Source organism: Littorina saxatilis, linkage group LG1 (assembly GCF_037325665.1).
Source record: "Littorina saxatilis isolate snail1 linkage group LG1, US_GU_Lsax_2.0, whole genome shotgun sequence".
Taxonomy (NCBI): domain Eukaryota; kingdom Metazoa; phylum Mollusca; class Gastropoda; order Littorinimorpha; family Littorinidae; genus Littorina; species Littorina saxatilis.
Window position 1 is genome coordinate 44,452,516 of NC_090245.1, and position 27,999 is coordinate 44,480,514.

Below are 27,999 nucleotides of genomic sequence, written 5' to 3' on the forward strand. Positions count from 1 at the left end.
CAACTTGAAGCTGTGTTATCAGTGATGTAATACTATTCCCGCGAGTGAGTGTTTCAGCTCCTTGAGATCTCATGGTGTGTGTGTGTCTCTATGTCTGTGTGTGTGCCTGTGTTTGGGTGCGTGTGTGTATGTATGTATGTTTGTGGTTCTGTGTTTGTGTGTGTATTACTATTAGTGTGTTTGTGCATGTATTTGTGTGTGTGTGTGTGTGTGTGGGTGTGTGTGTGTGTGTGTGTGTGGGTGTGTGTGTTTGGGTGGGTGTGTGTTTGTGGGCGTGTGTGTGTGCAAGAAAAAGAGAGGGAGACAGAGGTTGAACTATCAGAAAGAAACATAGAATTGAATCAGTACGACAAGGGTAACAGATTTATTTGAAGTAGACAAGGAAAACATTATACAGCATTTTCTAAGTTCTATTATAAAGCACTTTCTTTCTTTCTTTATTTGGTGTTTAACGTCGTTTTCAACCACGAAGGTTATATCGCGACGGGGAAAGGGGGGAAATGGGATAGAGCCACTTGTCAATTGTTTCTTGTTCACAAAAGCACTAATCAAAAATTTGCTCCAGGGGCTTGCAACGTAGTACAATATATTACCTTACTGGGAGAATGCAAGTTTCCAGTACAAAGGACTTAACATTTCTTACGTACTGCTTGACTAAAATCTTTACAAAAATTGACTATATTCTATACAAGAAACACTTAACAAGGGTAAAAGGAGAAACAGAATCCGTTAGTCGCCTCTTACGACATGCTGGGGAGCATCGGGTAAATTATTCCCCCTAACCCGCGGGGGGTTCTTTCTTCATTTGGTGTTTTACGTCGTTTTCAACCACGAAGGGTTATATCGCGACGGGGAAAGGGGGAAGATGGGATAGAGCCACTTGTCAATTGTTTCTTGTTCACAAAAGCACTAATCAAAAATGTGCTCCAGGGGCTTGCAACGTAGTACAATATATTACCTTACTGGGAGAATGCAAGTTTCCAGTACAAAGGACTTAACATTTCTTACATACTGCTTGACTAAAATCTTTACAAAAATTGACTATATTCTATACAAGAAACACTTAACAAGGGTAAAAGGAGAAACAAAATCCGTTAGTCGCCTCTTACGACATGCTGGGGAGCATCGGGTAAATTCTTCCCCCTAACCCGCAGGGGGTTATAAAGCACTTGCCCTTGAGGGAAAACAGTAGAACTGAAAACCTGTTGTCATTATAACACAGAATGCCATAACATATATGAATGATTAACATAGTGAATGGACATAGCAAAACAAATGTTGAAAGTGTGAAAGTCCATGGATACATGAAGGTTTAGTTAACTAACTCATGTGCTTAGGTAACTGCATGAACAACTTGAGAGAGATACTGCTGCAGAGCTTGGAGGGACGGTCTTAGCCCAAGTAAAAGCCTGACTATAGATCTGAGACGATGAGGCGAAATGTTTTCACCAGACGGAGTGGGCCTATAAAGCAGGTCAACTTTATTTTCAGCCCTGCAACATTATCTCTTTAAGTTGTTCATGCTGTTTCCTAAGCACATGAGTTGGTTAACTCAACCTTTATGTGGGGACTTTAATATTAGATCCAGTTTAAAGGCCTGGGGAGGGGAACCGATTTTGTCCTCATAAATTATTTAACATTATATATAATATAAATTATAAAAACTGTCTCAATGTGATAAATTGTGACAGAAAAGTAAATGGAAATTAAATTAAATATGCCACTGAGGAAATTAGTTCCGTTTCACCCTCATATCAAAAACTAAGGATACAGCAAGATGTCCGAGTCTGAGACAAAGCTCTTTCACACACCTTTATGTTACAAAGCTGCCTCGAAACAATCAAAATGAAACAGGTAAAGTTATGAGGATGAAAGTCGCTTGTTCGTGCCAGGAGACTGGTTCTGAAAAACTCTCACTTACTCTATTACACATGTCGTATGCATTTATAGTGCTTACTTCCCTTTGTTGATCAGATAGGTTAAAGTTATGATGTTAACAAATGATTTGGTCTTTAAAAGAAAAGAGTGTAAGTCATGAAAACGTTGCGTGTTCACTGCATTCACTAAAACTAAAATGTTGTGTCAAAGTGAATGTAGTTCTTTTGGTATATGCAGCACACTTTTTCATGATGACGAAACAGTTTATTCTCAGCAGGTTTCCAACATGATAGACAATCTTTTTGAAATCTCACTAAAATTGCTTGCACTATTCTCTTTTTTTGTTCATAGGATTATGGCGACGAAACAAGCTAAGGCACCATCATAAAATATGTACATAACACAAAACTACCAGTACATACTTCAGTGCAGAAAACTAACCAAAAAAAATGTCGCCAAAATTATTGCTGAATACTTACCAAAAAAATGACAAATCAAGCAGTACATTAAAAGCTTAAAAAGATTAACAAGTGTTCCACAAAGTACAGTATAAACGAAGTGTCCCAAAATGATCATTATTCATTCATCTGTAAATAGTGTACCTGCTATTGTGAACATAGCACCTAGATGTATACAATGGTGTAGGGTATAGATAACTTTCAAACAACAGAAGTAACTATGACAACAATTGCAATATTTTGCCTTTGAAATCGACAAGGTCATTCAAAATCAAAACTCAAATTTCCCAACAAAACGAAGGAGATACAGAAATCATAAGCTCATTTTCTAGGCAAATGCTAATCAACACTGCCATAATCAAAAGCCGTCAAAAGAAGTGTATACAAATAAGAATGATCTGAGGCATACCTGAATTATATCTCACCAAAGAGCCATGATTTTTAGCCTATTGATGAGAAACCAAACATGTTGATGAAACAACCAAACATACAGGCAAACAAAAAATAACATTTAGTTCAGTGCAAAATGAAAAAAAAAGACTAAACTGACATGGCATAATAAAAACAGATGATTCAGCTGCGGCAAAATGAAAACAGACGATTCAGCCAATGGCAAAATGAAAACAAACAATTCACCACATGGCAAAATGAAAAGAGACGATTTTGTTCATGGCAAAATAAAAAAACCTGATAATTCAGCTCAATACAAAATGAAAACAGATACCTCAGCTCATAACAAAATGAAAACTAATAATTCAGCATTTGACAAAATGAAAACAGATACCTCAGCTCATAACAAAATGAAAACTAATAATTCAGCAGAAGGCAAAATGCACTATATAGCAAAAGGAGCTTGCAGCCTCACAATGCCTAACGCAGTGAAGCTCAGGGTTTGGGAGGTGGAGCCCCTTCCCCTGACCCCCCAGTGGGATAAGGAGGAACCCCAGCCTGCTGAGGGGGTGGGGCTCCCTGCCACTGAGTGGGCGGGGCTCCCGGTTGAGTGGGTGGGGCTCCCGGTTGAGCTGGTGGGGCTCCCTGCCACTGAGTGGGTGGGGCTCCTGGTTGAGCTGGTGGGGCTCCCTGCCACTGAGTGGGCGGGGCTCCCGGTTGAGTGGGTGGGGCTCCCGGTTGAGTGGGTGGGGCTCCCGGTTGAGCTGGTGGGGCTCCCTGCCATTGTGGGGGTGGGGCTCCTTGTTGCATGGGTGGGGCTTCTCGTTTGGGGTTGGGTTTCATGCCCTTTATCTTGTAGTACTCAACCACCTGTTTGGGCACCTCTGCCAAGACATGCCTGGCCAGCTCTGCCGGGGTGCTCTGCAATGTCAAAATGACAAATTAATAAAAGATGTTGTAGATAATCTTCTGTCTAGCCTGTTGTAAATGCTTAATTCTTCTATCTAACCTTCAGCATATGTGGTTGGGATTTGATCAGCCATGCAAGGAAACCCAAGTTAGTGATATCAAAAGTGTCTCCCACCTAATCAACATTGGCAATAGATGATGTTCAGAAATAAGTCGGTCGGGTTTTTATGGGTTGTGAAAGAGTGAATACCCTTGCTTTTAATGAGACAAACAATCCGCATGTGCTCCTTGTCTATGTTTTTCAGACACACCCCTCGCTAGTGATTGGCCTGTGGATTGCTTGTCTCACTAAAAGCAAGGGTATTTACTCTTTCATAACCAATACAAACCCAACAGTTTTATTTCTGGAATTTGTCTTTTGACAAACACTGTCCTTTAAAAACAATAAACATGACAGACTAAAGACCTTAACCAAACCAAATCAAACCAACTCAGAATAAACCCAACTCAAAAGCTAAACCAATACAACTGAAAAGCATCAACACCTAATCCAAAATTACCTGTCCCACCTTTTTGAACTCCCTGAAGGGAACAAACTGGACGATGTCTCGGCGGACGGGCTGACCAGACGAAGATTTCAACACTCCATCGTCGCCATCCAGTTCGTTCATGGCAGAGAAGTCCGCTCCCCCCACGCCCACGATGATGAGGGACATGGGAAGGCTGGAAGCATCCACAATGGCTTGTTTGACGTTGGCCATGTCACTCAGCACGCCGTCTGTCAGCAACAGCAGGATGAAGTACGCCTGCGAGATGAAAAACACCAGTCTTTCAGAGAAAGCGTAATTCAAGCGCCTTTGTGCACAAATCATTCAAGACAGACAATGCACGCATCTGATATGATTCATTCTTTCTGGACACTGTGACTGATAAATGTGGATATCACAGCCACATCTAACGATAACTATACTGTCTGCTGTTGAGACTCGTGAATGTAATTTCTGAGTAGGGGATGCTAGGCATTCACCAAGACATGCTAGTAGCTTCATTAGTATTCATGAAACATGGCCTAGAACATTTCTGGTGGTGTGATTGCATGGGACCGGGTAAACTCTTTTTCAACCTCTTTCAAAGACCTTAACGAGCCGAGCTATTCAAGATCATTTGTCCTACTACATGAGCTCCTTTTGTTGATGCTTCCTTTACAAGCCAAGCTATTTCGGATCATTTTTCTTACAAGAGCTCCTTTTGTTAATTCTTCCTCAATGAGCCAAGCTATTTGGGATCTTATTTCTTACATGAGCTCCTTTTGTTGATTCTTCCTTTTGAGCAGCGGCAGCGAATCGAGCCACGTGGGCAATGATTGGAGCGACGTTGGTGGGCCCGTACAGCTGTACGTAGCGAATGCAGTTAGTGTAGGCTTGCAGCACCCCATCAATGCCTGCAACGAAAAGAAGCACTGAGTCACCGGTAAAGCAAACACATGCATGTTATGGTTTTTGTGTATGTAAACAGTGGAACCCCCCCCCCCCCCCCCCCCCTTTTAATGTGAGAAATCAGATCTGAACAAGTCGCGTAAGGTGAAATTACAACATTTAGTCAAGCTGTCGAACTAACAGAATGAAACTGAACTCACTGCATTTTTACAGCAAGAGCGTATACTCGTAGCATCGTCAGTCCACCGCTCGATGCACAGGCAGTGAAATTGACAAGAAGAGCGGGGTAGTAGTTGCGCTGAGAAGGATAGCACGCTTTTCTTTATCTCTATTCTTTTTAACTTTCTGAGCGTGTTTTTAATCCAAACATATCACATCTATATGTTTTTGGAATCAGGAACCCACAAGGAATAAGATGAAATTGTTTTTAAATCGATTTCGGAAATTTTATTTTAATAATAATTTTTATATTTTTTAATTTTCAGAGCTTGTTTTTAATCAGAATATAACATATTTATATGTTTTTGGAATCAGAAAATGATGAAGAATAAGATGAACGTAAATTTGGATCGTTTTAAAAAAAATTGGTTTTTTTTTACAATTTTCAGATTTTTAATGACCAAAGTCATTAATTAATTTTTAAGCCACCAAGCTGAAATGCAATACTGAAGTCCGGCCTTCGTCGAAGATTGCTGGGCCAAAATTTCAATCAATTTGATTGAAAAATGAGGGTGTGACAGTGCCGCCTCAACTTTTACAAAAAGCCGGATATGACGTCATCAAAGGTATTTATCGAAAAAAAGAAAAAAACGTCCGAGGATATCATTCCCAGGAACTCTCATGTCAAATTTCATAAAGATCGGTCCAGTAGTTTGGTCTGAATCGCTCTACACACACACACACACAGACACACAGACACACACACACCCACACATACACCACAACCCTCGTCTCGATTCCCCCCTCTACGTTAAAACATTTAGTCAAAACTTGACTAAATGTAAAAAGGAGGGAGTCTTAAATTGGAGGTAAATTTACAGAGGTTATGAACAGAAAATCTCAGAAAGCAATGTCTTATAAAGTAGGTAGTCCTAAATTGGGGGGTGGGGGGTGGTGGGGCTTGAAAGGGGGGTTTAACTGTACACTTGAGCCATAACATCCTGTCAGTTTTAAGCAGACAGAATAACCCCCCCCCCCCCCCCCAGTTTTGCCTTGAGTAAACATCTACTTTTTTTGTTCTCGTAGAGGTCTTTAGTTGACTTCGCAGAGTGTTTTTACCAAAAATTCAGTGCCAAGGCTTTTTGCAGTGAGCTTTGTGAAGTGAACTTTGCGAAGTTGATTTCACCCCAAGGCAAAAACTGTGTCCTACCTGCACAGAAAGGGTTCTGCATGTTGAAGTTGATGGCAAACTCATGGGACACTTGCTGGTTGGGAGGGATCTTGGCACCGAACCCCAGAGCTGGGAACATCTTATCCCTGCAAAGTGTACAGCCTTTAATTGTGATCACAAACAATTAAATAGTGTATATGAGACACGTGATTAGCAGAGCTTCACATAAAAGTCATACGGAATGTACATATACAGAAATGAATTTATGTGAGATATAGTTGTGTAAATGTTTTGACTGTTTATATCCTTTTTTTAAACGACAAATCGACTTGCTTCAGAAATGCTGTGAGCTAGCTGCAATGCATCTGTAACCATCTTTGTGTGTGTGTGTGTGTGTGTGTGTGTGTGTGTGTGTGTGTGTGTGTGTGTGTGTGTGTGTGTGTGTGTGTGTGTGTGTCTGTGTCTGTGGGGTGGGGTGCGGTGCGGTGCTGTGCTGTGCTGTGCTGTGCTGTGTTGTGTTGTGTTGTGTGTGTGTGTGTGTGTGTGTGTGTGTGTATGTGTGTGTATGTGTGTGTGTGTGTCTGTGCGCTTTGCTATTGTACATCGCAGTGAGCTCCGGTGATAATTTAGTGTTCATCATTATTATTATTCTTAACCAGCACAGTACTTACGAGTCATAATCCTGACAAACATCCCCCACAGCTCTGATTGCCTGCATGTACTCATTGGGCTGGTAAGGGTTGATATAGTGGAGGGAGGTCGGCTGAGCGGGGTTGCCGTTGGATGCTGTGAAGTCAATGCCCACCTGTACACAAGCGACAGAACATTACACCTGCAGGCATAAGGATCCTGCTTGTCCAGGAACAACGACAGGCGCAATGGCCTAGTGGAGAAGACGGTGGCCTCCCAAGCAGAAGGTTGTGGGTTCGAATCCCGGCCGCGCCTGGTGGGTTAAGGGTGGAGATTTGTTCCGATCTCCCAGGTCAACTTATGTGCAGACCTGCTAGTGCCTTATATCCCCCTTTGTGTGTACATGCAAGCACAAGACCAAGTGCTCAGGGAAAAATCCTGTCATCAAATTAGTCAGGGTTCTATGGGTTATAGAAACTGTAAGGCTTCTTTTTAAGCCTACTGTCTATATGATACTTACCGAGACAGTACTATTCTTGCACATTATCTATTATAGGCCGAAAAAATTGGACAAAACGCTGAGTGGGTACAATTATCTCCCATAACCATGCGCCACCGTGGATCCCAAGCACTGTCCGAGTGCTTCCCCCTTACAGGATGTAGGTGGCGCGTCCTCTTTCTTTATGAGCTGCAGACCCTCAAAAAGCCCATAACATATCAAGAGGGGAGGCGGGAGGGAAACTCTAATAGTACTGTCTCGGTAAGTATCATATAGACAGTAGGCTTAAAAAGAAGCCTTACAGTCAATATAACACTTACCTCGACAGTACTATTCTTGCACAGAATACCAGAGTGGTGTGAGGGTGATATGTAGAGTATTAAACTCCTTAATCAAAATCACTTAAATCCAAGGATTAAGATACCCAGGCAATTTTCGAACAGTACTACCGTAAAAGAAAATATACCCAAGAAACATATCTTAGACTGACGTGACCATGCTGGCAACCACTGCTGTGTGGTGAACTCAATGTCAAAGTCCAGGCCACTCAAAGCTTGAATACCACTGAGTCTACGGCAAGTGGCTAAAGCGATGAGGAACAATTAGTCTTAAAAATCAGCAACTTGATACTGATGCCTGCCAGGGGTTCAAACTCATTGCTACGCAGGAGTTTGAGGACCAGAAAGACATCCCCCTTGGGAAATGAAACCCGAGGTTTAGACACCGCTGCATTGCTAATACCCGAAAGGACATTAGCGATGAGGGAGGACCTGATCAAGTGTTCAGATCTGCGACCAGTAGCGGCCGCAATCGTGGAAGCGATGGCAGATCTGTATCCAAGAAGAGTCTTAGAAGAAAGACTCTTCTTTTGATACACTTCCACCAGGAAGTTGGCCAAGTCCTGTGTTGAGGGATAAAGCGGCTTTATCCCCTTGGACAAGGCGAAGGTGGCCCAAGCTCTCCAGCGTAAGTCGTAGAGCTGATTAGTTGATCGCCTCTTAGCGTTCAAGGAAAACTCTACTGAACTCTTGTGCAATCCTAGTGCAAGCAGTTTGGAGCGCACAAGAGCCATGCGGTCAAGCACAGACTCTCTGGACGTGGATGAGGGAGGCATGATCGAGGCTGGAGCAGACCTCCCCCGTCCAGATCCAGAGGTAGAGGGTCTACGTGGGTGAGACCGCGAAGATCTGGAAACCACGGAGCTGTTGGCCAGTAAGGCGCGACCAAAATCAGTCTTGGTCGTTCCTGCAGATATTTTGCCAGCACCCTCGGAATCAGAGATGTCGGGGGATAGGCGTAAGCATCGAGGAGCCTCCACAAGAGAGTGAATGCGTCCAAGTGGAACGCATTCATGTCTCGAAAGGGGCTGACGTACCTGGGAAGCCGAGCGCTGAATCGAGTTGCGAACCGATCGATCAGAGGATGGTCCCACCTTGCCCACAGACGCTGTAGAACGTTGTGAGCGATGGTCCATTCTGTGGAGAGAACCTGATCGCCCCGACTGAGAATGTCGGCCAGGGCGTTCAGTTTCCCCGGAACGAACTGGACTGACATCCGGACCTGATTGGTCTGGCACCAGAGCAGAATCTCCTCCGCCAACAGGGAGAGGGACCGAGAATTGGTGCCCCCCTGGTGGCGAAGGTAAGCTAAGCATGTGGTGTTGTTGTCCCCGTTGAAAATCAGAGGGGCCAAGGACAGGCCGAATGGGAGGGCCCGAAACTCGAACACTGTGCCCTCCCAAACGAACCGGAGCAGATGTCGGTACCCCGGGGCCACCAGGATGTGGAAGTAAGCATCCTGGAGGTCCCAGACATGGCCCAATCGTTTGGCCGGATGGCCAACCGGACCGACGAAGGGGTTTCCATCTTGAACTTGCACCTGTGAAGGTACAAGTTCAAGGTGGAGAGGTCCAACACCGGCCTGAACCGGCCGTCCTTTTTGGGGACGGCGAACAGGCGGGAGCAGAACCCCGGAGAAGGCTGAGAAAGGGGGTAGACCGCCTTCTTCTCGACCAACGAGTTCACCTCGTCCTGAAGAGCCTGCCATCTGGCAGGGTCTCGAGGAGGGGGGAACGTCCAGGTTAGAGCGGACAATGGAGGTTGTGACGACAGCGGTAGAGAAAACCCCGACCACACCACCCTCAAGAAAAACTGGTTGGAGACCAGTCTGCCCCACATGCCGCGGGCCCGAAAAAGGGAACCGACGGACGAAAGAGGGGCAACTTGAGGGGGCGTCAACGTAGGGCCGGGACTCACTGAAAATTCTGCTGGCGGGCAGGCACAGGCTTGCGACCACCCCCCCTGGTGGTGCTGCTTCCCCTTACCTGTCTGAGCACCCTTCGTCTTGCTTGGGAACGCAACAGGCGCCTAAGAGGAGGAAGAAGGAGGCAGTGAAACTGGCTTCTTCTTCTTCTTCTGAGGCTGGGAGCTGGAGGTGACTGTAGCACTTCTCTTACTCCCCGCCGCCGTCGCCGAAGCAGCGAGGCCAACCATCAGAGAATCAGTGTTCCTCTGGCGTGTGGACTCCACCACAGAACGAACAGTGTCCGGATGAAAGAGGGAAGAAGGCTGAGGAAACGTGTTCCTCAGACTCTTCCTCATATCCGGAGGCACTATAGAAGTAGGCAGAAAATGATCACGGAACAGGGCCAATAAAGTGGACCCGTGTTCCAATGGCCAATTCTGCCGCAGACGTCACGCACGATCGCACGGCATGCAAAGCCCGATCCACTCGAACCGTGTCAAGGACCCGAGTGAAATCGGACTCTGCCCGATCGGGAGGGTCCAACAGTGTGGACAGCGTGCTCATCCATGTCAAGGCCTGTGATTGGGCCTCGACTGTGGAAGAAACGGTGGCCTCAAGATTGTGGAACGAAGCAGAGCTCAGTTCCACCTTCTTGACCGAAGGCACCTCCCCAACGAACACATCACCGTCAGCCCCACCCTAAACACTCGAAGTCTGGAAAGGGAGAGTTCGAGAGTCAAAGGGAAAAGGGAGGGACGAAACAGATTGGACACGAGAAAACAGTGGAGGTGCGCCTCCCGAAGGAAAGCATGGCACTGAACCCGCGTCCTCCCGAGGAACGTACCATCCGGAGGTCCCGTTCGGCACCGAACCATCCGTACCCACAGAAGTGTTCGGGTGGTTCGGTCCGGACGTGGACACACCGCACCATCCGGACCCGTAAGTCCGGTGGTCCGGTGCCAGACCATCCGGACCAACAGAGGTGGTCGGGTGGTCCGGTCCGGACCGGACCACCGGTCCAGTACCGGACCATCCAGACCCGTAGGTCCGGTCCGGTCCCGTACCATCCGGAGGTCCCGTTCGGCACCGAACCACCCGTACCCACAGAAGTGTTCGGGTGGCTCGGTCCGGACGTGGACATACCGTACCATCCGGACCCGTAGGTCCGGTTCGGTGCCAGACCATCCGGACCAACAGAGGTGGTCGGGTGGTCCGGACCGATCCGATAGGGTGGTCCGATGTTCCGGTCCTGTGGTCCGGTCCCGTACCATCCGGAGGTCCCGTACGGCACCGAACCATCCGTACCCACAGAAGTGTTCGGGTGGTTCGGTCCGGACGTGGACCTACCGTACCATCCGGACCCGTAGGTCTGGTGGTCCGGTATGGTCCGGTTCGGTGACAGACCATCCGGACCAACAGAGGTGGTCGGGTGGTCCGGTTCGGACCGGACCACTGGTCCGGTACCGGACCATCCGAACCCGTAGGTTCGGTCCGGTCCCGTAGCATCCGGAGGTCCCGTTCGGTACCGAACCATCCGTACCCACAGAAGTGTTCGGGTGGCTCGGTCGGACGTGGACATACCGTACCATCCGGACCCGTAGGTCCGGCATGGTCCGGTTCGGTGCCAGACCACCCGGACCAACAGAGGTGGTCGAGTGGTCCGGCCCCGACCGGACCACTGGTCCGGTACCGTACCATCCGGACCCGTAGGTCCGGTGGTCCGGTGTGTTCCGGTTCGGTGCCAGACCACCCAGACCAACAGAGGTGGTCGGGTGGTCCGGTCCCGACCGAACCACTGGTCCCGTACCGTACCATCCGGACCCGTAGGTCCGGGGGTCCGGCAAGGGCCAGAGGTACTGTCCCCGCACCGTTCGGTCCCGTACCATGGGTCCCGTCCGGACCAAACCCGGAGGTCAAGTCCAGTCGGGACCCGTGGGTCCGGTTCGATCCCGACCCGTAAGCCTGGAACGTTCCGGACCCTTGGTCCGGACCATCCGTCACCCGAACACCAGACGCTAAGGAATGGCGTGGGGTCAAGACGGTCCGGTCGGAGGTGTCGGTCTGAGCAACAGAAACAATGTTCCCGTCTCCCTGACCATTCGACAGAAGTACCACGTTCTGTCGAACACCTCCACGTCCAGTAACTAGTCGGCCGGAGCGTCTTAACAAGAGGGACAGCCACCAGTCACACGGACGTCAGAGGGAACCGTAGTAGCAGTGGTCGTAGGCACGAAGCCTGAAACCCCTGCCCCCACAGGACCGCCCTGAACGGGGTCAATTCGCATCCCAACCCCAGCGGGGAGGGAATTCAGCGACCCCGTCATCTCCGATCTCCCCCCCCAAGAGGCCGAAACTACTGTCGAAACAGCAGCAGACGACCCAGCGAGGGAGTTCAGAGGAGGACCCGTGTCCCTCCTGGCTTCCACAGCGGTGGAAACCGAGGAGGGCACAGGAGAGGCACCGGAAAAGGAAGATTTTAATGCCAACTGCACCCGGTGTTCCCAGGCGGTCACCCATCCAAGTACTAACCGGGCCCGACGTTGCTTAACTTCGGTGGTCGGACGAGAACCGGTGTTTTCAACGTGGTATGGCCGTTGGCTGTCAAAACCTGAGTCTCTCCAGTAGCCCCTAGATCGGATTCACCAACCCCCAAAGAGGGTTGGGAATCGACCTGCCCCCGGATTCGAGCCAGGGAGAAGGAAACCTTCCCCCCAGGCTTGAAACCGGGAGGAGCTGAAGCCTGAGACTGAGGGCCGGACAACGGCGTCGAAGGGGGGGAAGCCTGTTCCACTGAAGGAGAAGGAGAAAGAAGCTTTTTCTTTCCCCTCGACCTTCCCCGAACCTTCGACGGCGCAGCCCCGCCCGAAGTCCCAGGCTCAAGCCCAGCCTGTTTGAGCAAGCTCGCATTGAGCTTGCTCAAACAGGCTTTCTCCGCCCTCCCTCGCCGCAAACGCAAAGCGTTTGGGGAGGGAGAGTCGGAGCGCCGAAAGATCCCCTTCTCCGTGCGTAAAACATAACGCTGGGCGCCCGGAGAAGGGTTGCCCCCGGCAGACTCTGGTTCCGTAGAACCAGAGCCCAAAACAGGACGAGACATCCTACCTCGCCCTGTACGTACCCTTAAAGACCGAGAATTAACAAAATTCAAAGAAAATTTAGGTCAATACTCAAGTGAATGCGGCGAAACGAGAAGCAGACGACCGGTCACCACGAAGTAGGACGGGAGGCACGCCGAGTCCGCCACACAAAAACGGAGGCACAAGTTGAAGGAAACACAACGTAGCCTCAAGCCAGAAGTGGAATAACACACAATAATCCAACAGGTGATAGTCCACACAGAAAAGAAGCCTCTTAGTCCAAAATAATCCGGGAGCGTAGCAGAAACACAGCCGGTCTGACACGCGCGAAAAAAGAAAGAGGACGCGCCACCTACATCCTGTAAGGGGGAAGCACTCGGACAGTGCTTGGGATCCACGGTGGCGCATGGTTATGGGAGATAATTGTACCCACTCAGCGTTTTGTCCAATTTTTTCGGCCTATAATAGATAATGTGCAAGAATAGTACTGTCGAGGTAAGTGTTATATTGACATGAATATACCAAGTAAGCATCCCCTGAAAACAGCACATGGCTTCCTAAATAGCAGGGTAAAAATTTGTCAGATAGACTTTCAAACAGAATGAGGCAGAACGATGTTGAGATATCAAATAACCAAAGGGAAGTAATCGCTCTTTATGCATACGGCATGTGTGATAGAGTAAGCGAGAGTTGTACGGAACCTTATCTCCTGGCACCTGAGAGAATAACAAGCATTAAAATGAACAATCAGGTGCCAGGAGATAAGGTTCCGTACAACTCTCGCTTACTCTATCACACATGTCGTATGCATAAAGAGCGATTACTTCCCTTTGGTTATTTGAGATAGACTTTCGTAAAAAACGTGGGCATTTCAGCCCATGAACGAAGAACAAGAAGCCCAGGAAGGATGTGCCAGATGAAAAAGTGTAGGGTGGAGAATAGGGGTGGTTGGGTTGGAGTGGATGGCATGTCAGGTGAAATGTAAGTGAAGAAAACAGACAATTAAAACATTAGTACAGTGGAACCCCCCTTTTACAACCTTAACAAATGTGAGAAAATCAAGTCTTAAAACGGAGATATAAACTGTGAGAAAATCAAGTCTTAAAACGGAGATATAAACTGTGAGAAAATCAAGTCTTAAAACGGAGATATAAACTGTGAGAAAATCAAGTCTTAAAACGGAGATATAAACTGTGAGAAAATCAAGTCTCAAAACGGAGATATAAACTGTGAGAAAATCAAGTCTTAAAACGGAGATATAAACTGTGAGAAAATCAAGTCTTAAAACGGAGATATAAACTGTGAGAAAATCAAGTCTTAAAACGGAGATATAAACTGTGAGAAAATCAAGTCTTAAAACGGAGATATAAACTGTGAGAAAATCAAGTCTCAAAACGGAGATATAAACTGTGAGAAAATCAAGTCTTAAAACGGAGATATAAACTGTAAGAAAATCAAGTCTTAAAACGGAGATATAAACTTACAGAGGCTATGAACAAAACATCTGAGAAAGCTCAGGGTCTTAAAAAGGAGGAAGTCTTAAATTGTGGGGTCTTATAAGGGGGGGGGGGGGGGGTGTTCCTACTGTACACAATACCAGGCCACATGCAGACACATCACAGTGCACGCAGGAAGGGTGTAGTTTCAGGGTGGTTGACGCTTTTAAGCAAAATTATGTGCAAGTATTTACTGCCTTAAGATTATTGTTCACAGCCTCGATGAGAATTCAGTAAAAGAAAAATTTGGTATTTGTACATAACTATTACTCGGTGATAAAACCAACATATATACAATTAACACAGAGTGAGGTTACACTGGTACTGTCCTTCCCGCAGATGGGAGCAGATGCTGTGCATGACCTCAATCCATCTGACAAATTATAACTAGTCGTATTCAAAGCATTTTACCACTCACTGTGAAGTTGATCTGCATTCCACCAAAGATGTACTCCAAGAATGTGTGCTGTTTTATGACCTGATGAAATACAAGAACCACATTACACTTGTGAAATAAAGAACAAAATCTGTCCCTGAAAACTGGTCTTAAATATCTAAAATTCGTAGCAAGATCCTAATCTTTCATTGTTAGATGCAGTGACAAACATTTAACAGTTTTAATTCTAAAACATTCTAAGCTAGTAAATGCATAAACTTAACCAACAGATTGGCCCCTCTATACTTTCATGCCTCAAGAAAGACCACATGAAAATAATATCCACTTTACAAAACAAAAATCTGTGAATATCAGGTTTTAAAGGACAAGGATCGAGTCGTGAATCAAAGGATACATTTAGAGATTTTTTGACCAAGTGGAGGGATGCAGGGTCTTATTTATATGTTATACTCTTACTTTCTGCCTATGTCTTAATCCCAAGCGCAAGACAAATTCTTCTATGTGGAAATTGAAGCCAATAAAATTTGAGTTGAGTTGAGTTGATCCTATGTTAAAGCATGACCAGAACTGAGACGGCCAGGCGAACTGTCTTCACAAGATGGATTGTGCCATTGATTGACTTACCTTACACGAAGAAACGATCAGCACCCCTGAGTTTGTGTAGCTTTTCTTCTTAGCCTTCTTCTTGGGGTTGATCAATGGTAGGGACACCTGCATGAACACAAACATGGGGAAAATATTAGTTACAGTTAAATAAAATATTTTAAGTCTTCAGCAAAAAGAAGTTATTCAATAATGTCCTTGACATTAACATAATTATAGGTTTCAACGACAATTTTGTGTGTGCATAACACTGCATTATGAATTCCTGTCTTATTTGACAAGATAATTCTATTTCATCACAATCATAGCGTTTCTTTGTTTTTTGTATTTGTTCACATGTTTGTTTGCTTTTTTGCAGCTTTATCTTTATACTGGGTTCAACTGTTGTACCTGTTTGTAAAGGTACCTGTAGACAAACTTTTTACTTTAGCAAGATGCGTTTGCTGATTTGTTGTTTGTTGATTTATTGTCTTTTTCAGATTTGTTTCTCTCGGTTCTTTACTTTTTTTTTATTTGCTTTTATTTTTGCTTTTTGGTTCCCTTGTTATTTATTTCCCGAAGAAGCCTCCAAAGCCAAACACTTTGACTTTGTGTTTGTGCTGTCCTTGTCTTGACGAGTACAAAATTCTCTTGTTTTTTAACTTTGTGTGTGTGTGTGTGTGTGTGTGGATTATTTTCCTGTACAAAGAGTTATATATGTAAAAATGGTTTGATGACACCAAATACTATCTGACCTCCTGTGCAGAAGCTTTCAACATCTCCTCCAGCGTAGCGGTGCAGCCACCGATGAAGTCATGTGAACCGTCACTGTCCCAGTCATACACATCAAGCTGAAAGGAGAAAGGCAAGCAAGACTTAGCTAGATCCTAAGGAGTATAAACAGACTCAAGCAAGCTATGCTATCGGAAAGTTGCAACCCTCTGTAAGTTAAACAGCACATCTTCTATATATATATACGACTTGTGTCTGTCAGTGTGTGTGTGTGTGTGTGTGTGTGTGTGTGTGTGTGTGTGTGTGTGTGTGTGTGTGTGTGTGTGTGTGTGTGTGTGTGTGTGTGTGTGTGTGTGTGTGTGGTGTGTGTGTGTGTGTGTGTGTGCGCGCGATGCACGGCCAAAGTTCTCGATGGATCTGCCCGGTAGCTCAGTTGGTAGAGCACTGGACTTGTGATCGAAAGGTCGCAGGCTCGAATTCGGGCCGGGACGGACACGGGTCAACTTTATGTGCAGACCCAGAGACGGAAGCCATGTCCCACCCCCGTGTCATCACAATGGCACGTAAAAGACCTTAGTCATTCTGCCATAAGTGCAGGTGGCTGAATACACCTAAACACGCAGACACCTGGGTAGCGCGACTCCGTTGCTGCTAGCTTTCCACTGGGAGGAAGCGACCCGAATTTCCCAGCGATGGGACAATAAAGTAATGAAAATGAAAAAAATGAAAATGAAATTTGGTGGGCATATTCAGGTAGACCCCGGACACAACCTGGTCGATGAGAATTTTCAACACGTGCTCTCAGCGCGCAGCGCAGAACCGATTATGGTTTTTCTGTTCATCTTCCCAGATCCATTCCCAGTAACTCTTCCTTATCTTCTCCAGTGTTTTGCGTTTATCTCCCTTCCTTCGTGTGGCGTCAATCCATATTCCCGTTACTATTTTTAGAAGGTCACTGTCCACAACGCTTTCATCCCGGCAATGCCGGGTATTCCTCTACTTCTTCGCCGGGTATTTGGCTCTACTTCTTCCCGGCGAAGCCGGGTATCATTCGGCTCTACTTCTTTTCGGCGAAGCCGGGTACCCGGCGAAGCGGGTATTCATTCTAGTGTATATATATATATATATATATATACACACACACACAAACAAACAAGTCGCGTAAGGCGAAAATACAATATTTAGTCAAGTAGCTGTCGAACTGACAGAATGAAACTGAACGCAACGCAACGCAGCAAGACCGTATACTCGTAGCATCGTCACTCCACCACCCGTGGCAAAGGCAGTGCCCGTGGAATTGACAAGAAGAGCGGGGTATTCGTTGCGCTGAGAAGGATAGCACGCTTTTCTGTACCTCTCTTTGTTTTAACTTTCTGAGCGTGTTTTTAATCCAAACATATCATATCTATATATTTTTGGAATCAGGAACCGACAAGGAATAAGATGAAAGTGTTTTAAATTGATTTCGAAAGAAAAAAAATTGATAATAATTTTTATATATTTAATTTTCAGAGCTTGTTTTTAATCCAAATATAACATATTTATATGTTTTTGGAATCAGCAAATGATGGAGAATAAGATAAACGTAAATTTGGATCGTTTTATAAATTTTTATTTTTTTTTTACAATTTTCAGATTTTTAATGACCAAAGTCATTAATTAATTTTTAAGCCACCAAGCTGAAATGCAATACCGAACCCCGGGCTTCGTTGAAGAGTACTTGACCAAAATTTCAACCAATTTGGTTGAAAACTGAGGGCGTGACAGTGCCGCCTCAACTTTCACGAAAAGCCGGATATGACGTCATCAAAGACATTTATCAAAAAAATGAAAAAAACGTTCGGGGATTTCATACCCAGGAACTCTCATGTCAAATTTCATAAAGATCGGTCCAGTAGTTTAGTCTGAATCGCTCTACACACACACACACACACACGCACGCACGCACGCACACACATACGCACATACACCACGACCCTCGTTTCGATTCCCCCTCGATGTTAAAATATTTAGTCAAAACTTGACCAAATATAAAAAGAGCAAAGCAGAACTGTTTTCAAGAGAGCTGAGAAACCACAGGTTTTTTCACTGGGAATTGAATCGAGAGTCATATGAATGGTACACTGGGCTGTTAGATATCACAGCAGGCTAGGGTTTCCTCTCAATGGCCGCCTCCGCCTCATGAAAACGGTTCGCCTGAACATCTCATATTCTCTGATAATTACAGACTAAACCAGACTAACTTAGCTCATCAAAAACAGAAACAGAAAAAATAAAAATGGCTTCACATTTCTCACCTTGACATTTTCTTTGTAGTTCCCTTTGCACAAGGAAAACAGAGACAGCTCCAAAGGTCTCCAGCTGGGGTTCAAATCATTTTTTTTCACCTGTATAAAAATTGTTTGTTCATCATTGAATCTTGAAAAAAAACAAGTACATTACAGTACTTCTGCACATATATAAACTAAAGCTTGTTGTCCACACACACACACACACACACACACACACACACACACACACACACACACACACACACACACACACACACACACACACACATACAACAAAAAAAAGCAACAATATCAGCACAGGGGAACAATGGCCTGGTTGTTCAGGCTTACTGCATTGGCCAGGGGCCACTCATGTCCCTGGCAGAGTAACTTCAGCATAAATAACAACACTTTCTAATACATCAAAAGTCTGCTCTGTGGTGATTGTGCTTTAAAAAAAAAAATCCATTTATTTATTTATTTTTCTTACTAAAGTTCACCTGTCTCACCACTAACAAGTTCTGTATCTACGACATGATAATCTTAGCGCTGTACATTACCTCTGTTCTGTGAACAATCTGCCAGGTGCCATCCGACGCTGGTCGCAGAATCTCAAGGTAAGGGTCGGACTTGCCCATAAAGTCCTGAAGACAGAATAAAACCATTCTAAAAAAAAAAGAATTGGGAACATCTGTATTCTCCCTATTAAAGTATCCTTGTGTGAGAATGAATAGCAGGCATGAAAACTGAAAAAAATAAAAATACTGAAAACAAAATTCGAAGGCGCGTAGCGCCAAGTTTCGCAGGCGCGAAGCGCCAAGTTTCGCAGGCGCGAAGCGCCAAAACTTCTAGGGGGGTCCGGGGGCATGCTCCCCCGGAAATTTTTTTTTTCAAGGGTGCAATTTGGTGCAATCAGGGGCTATCTGAGCCTTAAAATTGGATTCAAACATGGCCCCAAAACTATTTTACTATAACTATGACTAGGAAAAAAAAAAAAAAAAAAAAAAAAAAAAAAAAAAAAAAAGGAAAAATACGGAAAAAATAAAATAAAAAATACGGTTTATTTTTTTCAAAAATACGGAAAATACGGAGAATTTTCATGCCTGGAATAGGAAGATGAACAAGATTGAAAAGACAAACACACAAAAAAGCACACAAAAAAACCTAACAACAACAACCCACAACTCACCTTATTGTCCAGTTTCTTTGCTTTGCAGAAAATGTTGACCATCTCCCCTCCTTCCTTTATTTCATCAGCTCTCACCTGGTAATGACACAAAATAAACATCAAATAAACTAAAAAAAAAAGTAAGGTATTCCCACAACCATTTTTGATTGTAGGGGAGCGAGATGTTAGAGATCTAAACTTTTCTAGGGCACGCTTTATGAGGGCAGCGCACCAAATCTCCTCTCTCTCGCTGTCTTTGCCTTCCCCAGCCCTGAATAGAAATAATCATAAACAAATAAGTCTAACATGGATTACAGGACCTTTACCGTGAGTACTTGGTCTTCTGCCTGCGTTTACACATGAAGGGGGATATATAAGGCACTTGCAGGTCTGCACATAAGTTGACCTGGGAGATCTAAAAAATCAACACCATTAAGTGATTAACCCACCAGACATGGCTGGGATTCGAACCCCAAACCTTCCACACAAAAGGCTGACATCTTGACCACTAGGCCATTGAGCACGCCACAGATGCAGCTTCATGAATCACCCGTGTGAAAACACACACACACACTCACACACACACACACACACACACACACACACACGCACACACACGCACAGTCTCTTTCTCTCTGAAACTGCCAAATATCTTACCGTTATACTGCCATTTCCAGCCTTCTGTCCATTCCTCAGCAGTAGCGGCTTTGTGTAGGGACTGTTCGACACAAGCTGTTGAACACAGAAACACCAGTCAAAGCTGTAGAAGATACACGCACATGTGACATTAGGCAACACAGTCTACTTTAAATCAGAGCAAGAGTCAATTGTACTTAGTACATCTGTTAAACAAAGGGAAGTAAGCACTCTAAATGCATAGAATATGTGTAATAGTTAGAGTTATGCCAAACCAATCTCTTTATACTTAGTGCAGCAAAGGAAAGTGAACTTACAGCCTAAGAAATTTGACAAATGAATAATCACAACCACAACTATTACCACAAGAAGAGCAAATGCTCGATCGAGTCACTTTCGCAGTTCTGAATATTATATGAGGCATCAGATGGACAGGAAGAAATTGCTATTCACAACACAATGAGTCACGTTCACATAAAATTTGAGCCCGGTCACTTTTATAGTTTCCGAGAAAAGCCCAACGTTAAGTTGTGTGTTGCCGAACAGAAAAGGCTAGTTATCTCCCTTGTTTTTCTGATAACGTTCGTAAAAGGCTACAGATGTAAATACTTTGATGTAAAGAATAATCCTACAAAGTTTCAATCACATCCGATGAACTTTGTCAAAGATATAAAATGTCTAATTTTTCCTTTGACGCTGACCTGTGACCTTGAAAAAGGTCAAAGGTCAACGAAACCATCGTTAAAGTGTAGAGGTCATTGGAGGTCACGACTAAACAAAATATGAGCCCGATCGCTTTGATAGTTTCCGAGAAAAGTCCAACGTTAAGGTGGTGTCTACGGCCGGCCGGCCGGCCGGCCGGACAGACTAACACTGACCGATTACATAGAGTCACTTTTTCTCAAGTGACTCAAAAATTGCTACTTGTGCACACTTCAATTTTTTTTTTAAACAAATCTGAAATCTAAGTAGGCAACAAAGGCTATATTTTATCTTGGACGTGACAGTGAAAACAAAGGCAACAGTTAAATGAATCATTGAAACAAAGACAAAGATAAAAGCAAGCAGACAAACAAGCAAAAACATCACCCCAAGTTTAAATAAACAAAAGGCTGAACAGAGAATAACAAATATCACCTGTATGCATCTTCTGCAGGTAAATCAGGTGTGCATGCTTGAGTGTGGACACACACACACAGATAGACACACTGAGACATAGACAGAAACACACACATACAAAATCTGGTGCAAAAAGATAAGAAACCATGCAGAATCTGGTTACATAAGATCATCTCCTTCAAGATATATTCTAGTTCGCAGTTTGATTGAAAGCATACTGACTTTTAACATTGTGACATGGTATGGTACCACAAATGTTAAAAACAAAGCTAAACTCCACCGCATTGTTGCGACGGCTAGCAAGCTTGTTGGGCAACCCCAACGACAGCTGACCAGTCTCTACGAAGCTGCCATTAAGCGGAAAGCTCTCAAAATTGTCCGTGATCCGATCCATCCTCTCAACCCCTGTTTCGAAATTCTCCCTTCAGGTAAACGTTATAAGGTCCCTTTGGCACGCAAAAACCAGTTTAAAAAGTCATTCCTGCCTTCTGCAGTCACCATTTTAAATTCTTCTCGCATCACGTAGAGGCTGGTCGGCTGGGAAAAAACAAACAATGTGTACATGTGAAGGTGTGTGGGAAATATTTGTAATGTGATTACTCGGCTGTGAAACCCAACTCCTGTGATATGAGAGGGTAAATTTACATAGTGCAATATCATATTTGATTGTATCCCTTTTATGTTTTATGTTTTATGTGTGTCGTCCTATACAATTGTTGTTATAATCGTTTACAGGCAGACAGGGTGTGCCGAAGAAAAATTTCCATTTTTATGTAATATTTTAATGGACAATAAAGTGCTGTTATTGTTATTGTTATTGTTCAAGTAAGACAGATCTAGTAAATAACAGACAAACTCTGGAAATAACTCCGTCTGGTTTGAACGGGTTGTGGAAGAGTGAATACTCTTGCTTTTAATGAGACAAACTTTCCACACATGCTCCTTGTCCACATGTTTCAGACACACCCCTTGCTAGTAACTAGCCTAAAATGTCATTTTCATTTTCATTTCATTTTCATTACTTTATTGTCCCATCGCTGGGAAATTCGGGTCGCTTCCTCCCAGTGGAAAGCTAGCAGCAACGGAGTCGCGCTACCCAGGTGTCTGCGTGTTTAGGTGTATTCAGCCACCTGCACTTATGGCAGAATGACCAAGGTCTTTTACGTGCCATTGTGATGACACGGGGGTGGGACATGGCTTCCGTCTCTGGGTCTGCACATAAAGTTGACCCGTGTCCGTCCCGGCCCGAATTCGAACCTGCGACCTTCCGATCACAAGTCCAGTGCTCTACCATCTGAGCTACCGGGCCCCTAAAATGTCACATGGGAAAGTTTAACTCGAGAAAAGCAAGACAATTCACTCTTTCACAAGCCATACAAACCTGGAGTTATTTCTGAACATCATCATCAATCAACAGAGTTACTTCCGAACATTGTCTATTGATTACTCCACAGTTATTTCAGAACATCGTCTATTGATCACTGAGCAAAGTTTTTCTTCTTCTGAACATCGTCTATTGATCACTTGACAGACTTATTTTTACGAACATTGTCTATTGATCACTCAACAGATTTTTTTCTTCTGAACATCGTCTATTGATAACTTGAAAGAGTTATATCCGAATGTCATCAATTGATCACTCGAAAGAGTTATTTCCGGACATCGACTATAGATTACCTCTCCCAGAGTGCACTCTATCTGGCCGAGAAAGTCGTCATCGGAAAGATCCGGGGTTTGGTTGTCCAGATCGTACACATCGATCTTGACTTTCTGGACCTCCTCAAAGTAGTAGCTGACCGTGAAGGACTTGGAGAACTTGGGGTCCAGGCAGTTCTTCACATTCTCTGTGCGACCCACCTGTTGTCATAGAAACATCAACTGATTCTTGTGAAAATAGGGCACGTAATGTAAGTGTTTTCTTGCGTTTGTGTCTCTACTGTTTTTCATTTTATTACTGTATCATATGTGTAAGTCTTGTTTAAACCAATGTGAAAAGTGTCAGCACAGTGAAACCTATCATTCAATTCAACACAATTTTATTGTCTGATTATGTAAAACATGCAGAAAATTGTGTGTGACACTCTGAATATTGTATACCTCTGATCAAGTTTTATGTAATCTCTTTTTCACAATGCTGTCTGTTTTTATAAGTTTTTACATTTTGTCAAGTTTTGACTAATTTGTTTAACACAGGGCCTAGCATTGGAAAAAGTGAGTTCAGCTTACAAAGGCGGGGGTCTGGGGGCCGCAGGAGGGAGTGGGAGTGCCCCCCGAATTTGAAGATTTTTTGGAGATTTTTTTTTACCTAAAATTACTCCCCCCCCCCCCCCAAAGAAGATTGAGCAACTAAATTATGCCATAGTCCGTAGTCCGTATCGGCACATTACTTCTTCTGACTTGCCTTCCGCCTTCGGAACGAAATCCAGCCATTCCCACTTCCAGGAATACCTGGATTCTTTGTCACTGAATGGCTGACCACGTTCAACAATGTCGCTTCGAGACATTATTTCAAGTCTAGAGCCACAAAACACCGGTACATAGCATGCTCGCGCGATGCCAGAGGAAGTGCTTGCTCAAGCAAACTGTCAAACCGATTGAGAATTGAACCGAACGGCGCACAAAACGAAAGCTGGGACTGTTTGGGTTTACCGTTTGGGAATAACAGGTTTTTGCATTTCGGCGTACACCAAATCGAGTTCCGCGTACTGGAGATGTTATTTCGGCGTAAAGTACGCCGAACGGCTTACAATGCTAGGCCCTGTTAACATAGACCAGGAATCGAGAAGATGGTGGTGGTGTATATGTATGTATGTGAATGTGTAGAGTGATGCTGAGAAAACTACTGGACCAATCTTCATGAAACTTTGCATACAAATTCTTCCGGATGATATCCCCAGAAATGTTTTCTTTTTCGATAAGTACGTGTCTTCGACGACGTCGTATGCGGCTTGTAGTGAAAGTTGAGTCTGAGCCCTCCTTTTCAAGACCTGCTTTTCTCAGATCTTAACCCCTTCACTGCCCACCCCGTATGTAATACGTGGTCATTTTTGGTTTGTCGTACGCCCATAACCGTATCTCATACGTGGGATTTGTGTCACCAACATTTCAGAAAACTAAATGGGAGGTAACCACTGTCCAAGTACTTGTAGGGGTTCTAAACACAGTTCTTTCCCATAGACCGTTCGGATAAGTTACTAAAGTTGCTACCACGTTCTACCACGTGTTGAAAACTGTGTTAGCATTCTCACCATTCACAATGGCTGCCGAAAATCGGACCTCAACTCGTAGACCTGTTTTCAAGCGATACAGTGTTCTGGAAGCTCTACAAGAAGTGATTTATGGATTACCACACAAAAGAATACTTTTATGGGCTGTAATGTGAGTACCTGATGTTTGACACCAGTTTTAGCAGTGTTTTGTGTGGTTTTTACGTGCTGCAATGTGTGTCACTGTGTGTAAGTCCGGAAACTGTAATTTTTGACGAAAATGGTCATTATATCAATTTTTACTATAACAATCACAAACAAAGTCCAATGATCATGTCATCCTGTAATAGCCAAGGGTATAAGCAAAACACATGCCAAAGATCTAAGAGATATCTCAATAAATGATCGAGCAGTGAACAGATTAGTGAACCTACCGAAGAAAGCGAAATTTTGCCCTGGCACACAGCAATACCAAAATGCTGTTATACTGTGGCAGTGAAGAGGTTAATAGGTCTTAAAATAGGGAACCCACTGTACTCATAATTTATTTAGAAAATGAAGTAGCATCCATATAAAACAAACCTCAGCCATGTAACCGCCACGCTGTGACATGGACATGACAGCACAAGGGTCAGACTTTGACATGACATCCTTGTTGATGAGGTTCCGACACTCCACTCTTAGCTCCACACGCGACAAGCACTGCTGCTCTGCTGCCTGTGGAACACCGTAGGGAGCAGCCATCTTGTCTGATGTCTCTGGCTCCTGCTGTTTAAGCCAAGAAATAAGAGATAGGATTTTATTTCCACCATATGCAGTACACTTAGAAACATTTCTTGGCAGTGAGTACATTCAATACATTCAAACAAAACAAGATACAAGGCATGCACACCGAAATTCACACACACACACACACACACACACACACACACACACACACACACACGCACACACACTCCACATTAATTATGCCGCGTTTGCATCGATCATCCTGATCACTTCACCTGTAGCACAAATCAGGAAATTGCACAAAGAACTTGGTGTCTGGATCTGGATTCCTTGTAAAGTTATTAAAGCCCCACTTGTTGTCTGCATAGATCTGTCAGTGTTGTCTGCAATGGTGGTACCTTGGTGAGAGAAAGTCTAGATCACTTCAAATCTGAAACACACAACATGTCTGAAGGGTCATTACACTACAGATGCACTGCGTAATTGGAACTCGATCTTCACTCAAGTGACGGAAGTATATACCGTAAGGTTAAATGTCCACTCTGTGTTACTTCCTGTTACTGTTAGCAGCCATGCATGCATGAGCAATTAAGGACTTTTGGTGATGAAGTGGAAGAACAAAAAGAACACTCGATCACAGTCTTCACAGTCACCCTGTTTAAAGAACATCTGAAGATTTTGTATTAACCCCTTGACTGCCTGCTACGTGTGTCACTCGTAGGTACACTTGATATCCCGGACGCATATCTACGAGTCACATTCGTACTTAGCGCGTCATTGGTTTATGAGAAGCACACACACGATTAAAGGGAGGCAAGTGCTAACAGTGTTGGAAGAAAGACTGGGGAGGAGTTGCACACCTTTAACAATTTGGTTTCAGTTTATTTTTCCGCGAATTGAACGTGATTTCTCGAGATTACCAAAACAAAGTTATCAATGCGACCAAAGATGGCGGACCTCGGTGGATGTTCGAATTCTGGTGGAAGAAAACGGCCCTTCCAGCGCTTATCAGCTCTAGAAGTTTTGAATGAGATTATGAACGATGATGACAGTGTTGATGGGGATCTATATGATGATGGAGAGTCTTCAGGTTCGAGTGACGAAGATGAAAGAATCAATCAATCAATCAATGAGTCTTATATCGCGCATATTCCGTAGGTACAGTTCTAGGCGCTCTGCAGTGATGCCGTGTGAAATGAAATTTTATACGGCCAGTATATTGCAGCCATTTCGGCGCATATTTACCTTTCACGGCCTATTATTCCAAGTCACACGGGTATAGGTAGACAATTATTAACTGTGCCTAAGCAATTTTGCCAGGAAAGACCCTTTTGTCAATCGGGATCTTTAACGTGCACACCCAATGTAGTGGTCACCATCCTCTTGTTGTGAGAAACGTGGTAGGTGCATCAGGTTATGGGGATTTTATACCAGGCTTGTGTCTGTCCGAGTGCTTCAGGGCCTACCACACAAAGATTTGTGTTCTGGCAGTGACTTGGTGAGTAAACAGCTAATGTAAACCTCCCATCTTTTTGTCTTGGACATAATGTGACATATGAAAACGCTGATTTTCATACACCATGTACACGCTTTCAAGCACAATGCACACGCTTTCAAGCAGAATCACACTTTTAGTAATGTGTTAATTTTATTTTATTTTATTTTCTTCTTCTTCTTCTTCTTGTCGATCACTTTTTTATTTTCTAAAAGTTACATATCTGATGAACATTTGTGTAAAATTTGACATCTCTAATTCAAAAAATAAAAAAGTTATAGCACTTTTAGTAACAGTATACTGTGTTATGACTTTCGTCCATGGCAAATAGAATGCAGCAAATGAAAAAAATCGCGGCAGTCAAGGGGTTAAAACTTGTAATGTATGATGTATGCAAATCAAAGACAGCAAATTCACAATATTGCCAGCTGGTGCAGAAGAAGATTCTGTTCAGTTAATTTCTCTGTCCATATAATTGTATGCGCCTTGCGCAATACTCAAGTATGTTTCACTTTCAGGCATTAAGTTATCTATCCTACTTGTAAACCCCTTGCAAAGCTTCGATCTCCAAAGCGCAGAACAATATCCTTGCGCAATGCAACCTTGACAGCGACACCTTCTGTTTTGAAATCTAATCCACTCACCCTGCACCGCCTACACAGGAAAATGACACTGTGGTTAATTGTTACAGGAGGGCTGCAGTGTTACTAATTAAATTCTTTCAGACTGAATTACAGTTTCCTTATATATGGTCTCTCTGTTAGTCTGTACGCTACAAGGTTCGGACACACGACCTTAAACACTTCACTCGCATATATATATATATATATATATTTATCAGACCTGGGAACACCTCTTTGCACTTGAGTATTCTCAAACAAACTTGGTGTATTTCCAGAAAAATGAGCGTACTCCACACAGCATTTGAACATCCATGATTTAAACACGGTTCACACGCGCCCGTCACACCGTTTATTAAGTTTACCAAAACATTGAAAACAAATGTTTCTTTCAATGTTTTCTGACAAAAACTGTAATCATGTGTCAAAGTATTGGCGTAACAGGGTCCTGTTTACAAGCTAGCTTTTATTGAAGTGGGACCGATTGAAGTTATTCAAAGTTCATAATCACACCAAAACACGTAACTGAAGAAGCAATGCACAGTACAAACCAGTGATTCAAATCATGAGTTGTAGATAAAGGAAGTGTACTCCACAGTTTGCCAAACTCTTTCATTTGGCTTGCAAGCTTTCCACCACCAACCTCGATACTGTAGCAGACATTTTTGCAATTATAATGGAAGGGGAACAACTCAGTGCAA

The 27,999-nt window shown here is 44.1% G+C and overlaps 1 protein-coding gene and 1 non-coding gene across 5 annotated transcripts; both read right to left on the reverse strand.

The window, feature by feature from the left end:
* Positions 1–349: 349 nt before the first annotated feature.
* On the reverse strand, positions 350–27,982 carry LOC138970758 (copine-3-like). 4 transcript variants are annotated; one of them, XM_070343272.1, is made up of 16 exons: positions 27,850–27,982; positions 25,459–25,613; positions 25,037–25,219; positions 22,926–23,105; positions 20,151–20,225; positions 19,515–19,589; positions 18,886–18,969; positions 18,353–18,442; positions 16,079–16,174; positions 15,366–15,452; positions 14,763–14,822; positions 7,073–7,206; positions 6,441–6,547; positions 4,934–5,076; positions 4,196–4,441; positions 350–3,647 (listed from the first exon to the last, which is right to left on the reverse strand). In XM_070343272.1, exons 3-16 carry the CDS (start codon positions 25,196–25,198, stop codon positions 3,222–3,224), a joined length of 1,965 nt encoding a protein of 654 aa, XP_070199373.1. In that variant the 5' UTR covers positions 25,199–25,219; positions 25,459–25,613; positions 27,850–27,982; the 3' UTR covers positions 350–3,221. The 4 variants fall into 4 exon arrangements, with proteins under 4 accessions (XP_070199373.1, XP_070199390.1, XP_070199363.1 ...); XM_070343289.1 differs by having other exon boundaries at positions 4,205–4,441; positions 25,037–25,222; XM_070343262.1 differs by having other exon boundaries at positions 25,037–25,222.
* Positions 12,255–12,373, reverse strand: LOC138951191 (5S ribosomal RNA). Its single transcript, XR_011451044.1, has one exon. It is a non-coding gene; the product is annotated as a 5S ribosomal RNA (ribosomal RNA).
* Positions 27,983–27,999: the final 17 nt, after the last annotated feature.

Excerpts from the sequence above, each read along its gene's own strand:
- LOC138970758 (XM_070343272.1), bottom strand. The coding sequence starts at position 25,198 with ATGGCTGCTCCCTACGGTGTTCCACAGGCAGCAGAGCAGCAGTGCTTG. Across the intron at positions 15,453-16,078 it reads TGAAAGCTTCTGCACAGGAG|GTGTCCCTACCATTGATCAA; the intron begins GTCAGATAGTAT and ends GTGTTCATGCAG. Across the intron at positions 5,077-6,440 it reads GCAGAACCCTTTCTGTGCAG|GCATTGATGGGGTGCTGCAA; the intron begins GTAGGACACAGT and ends TTTTCGTTGCAG.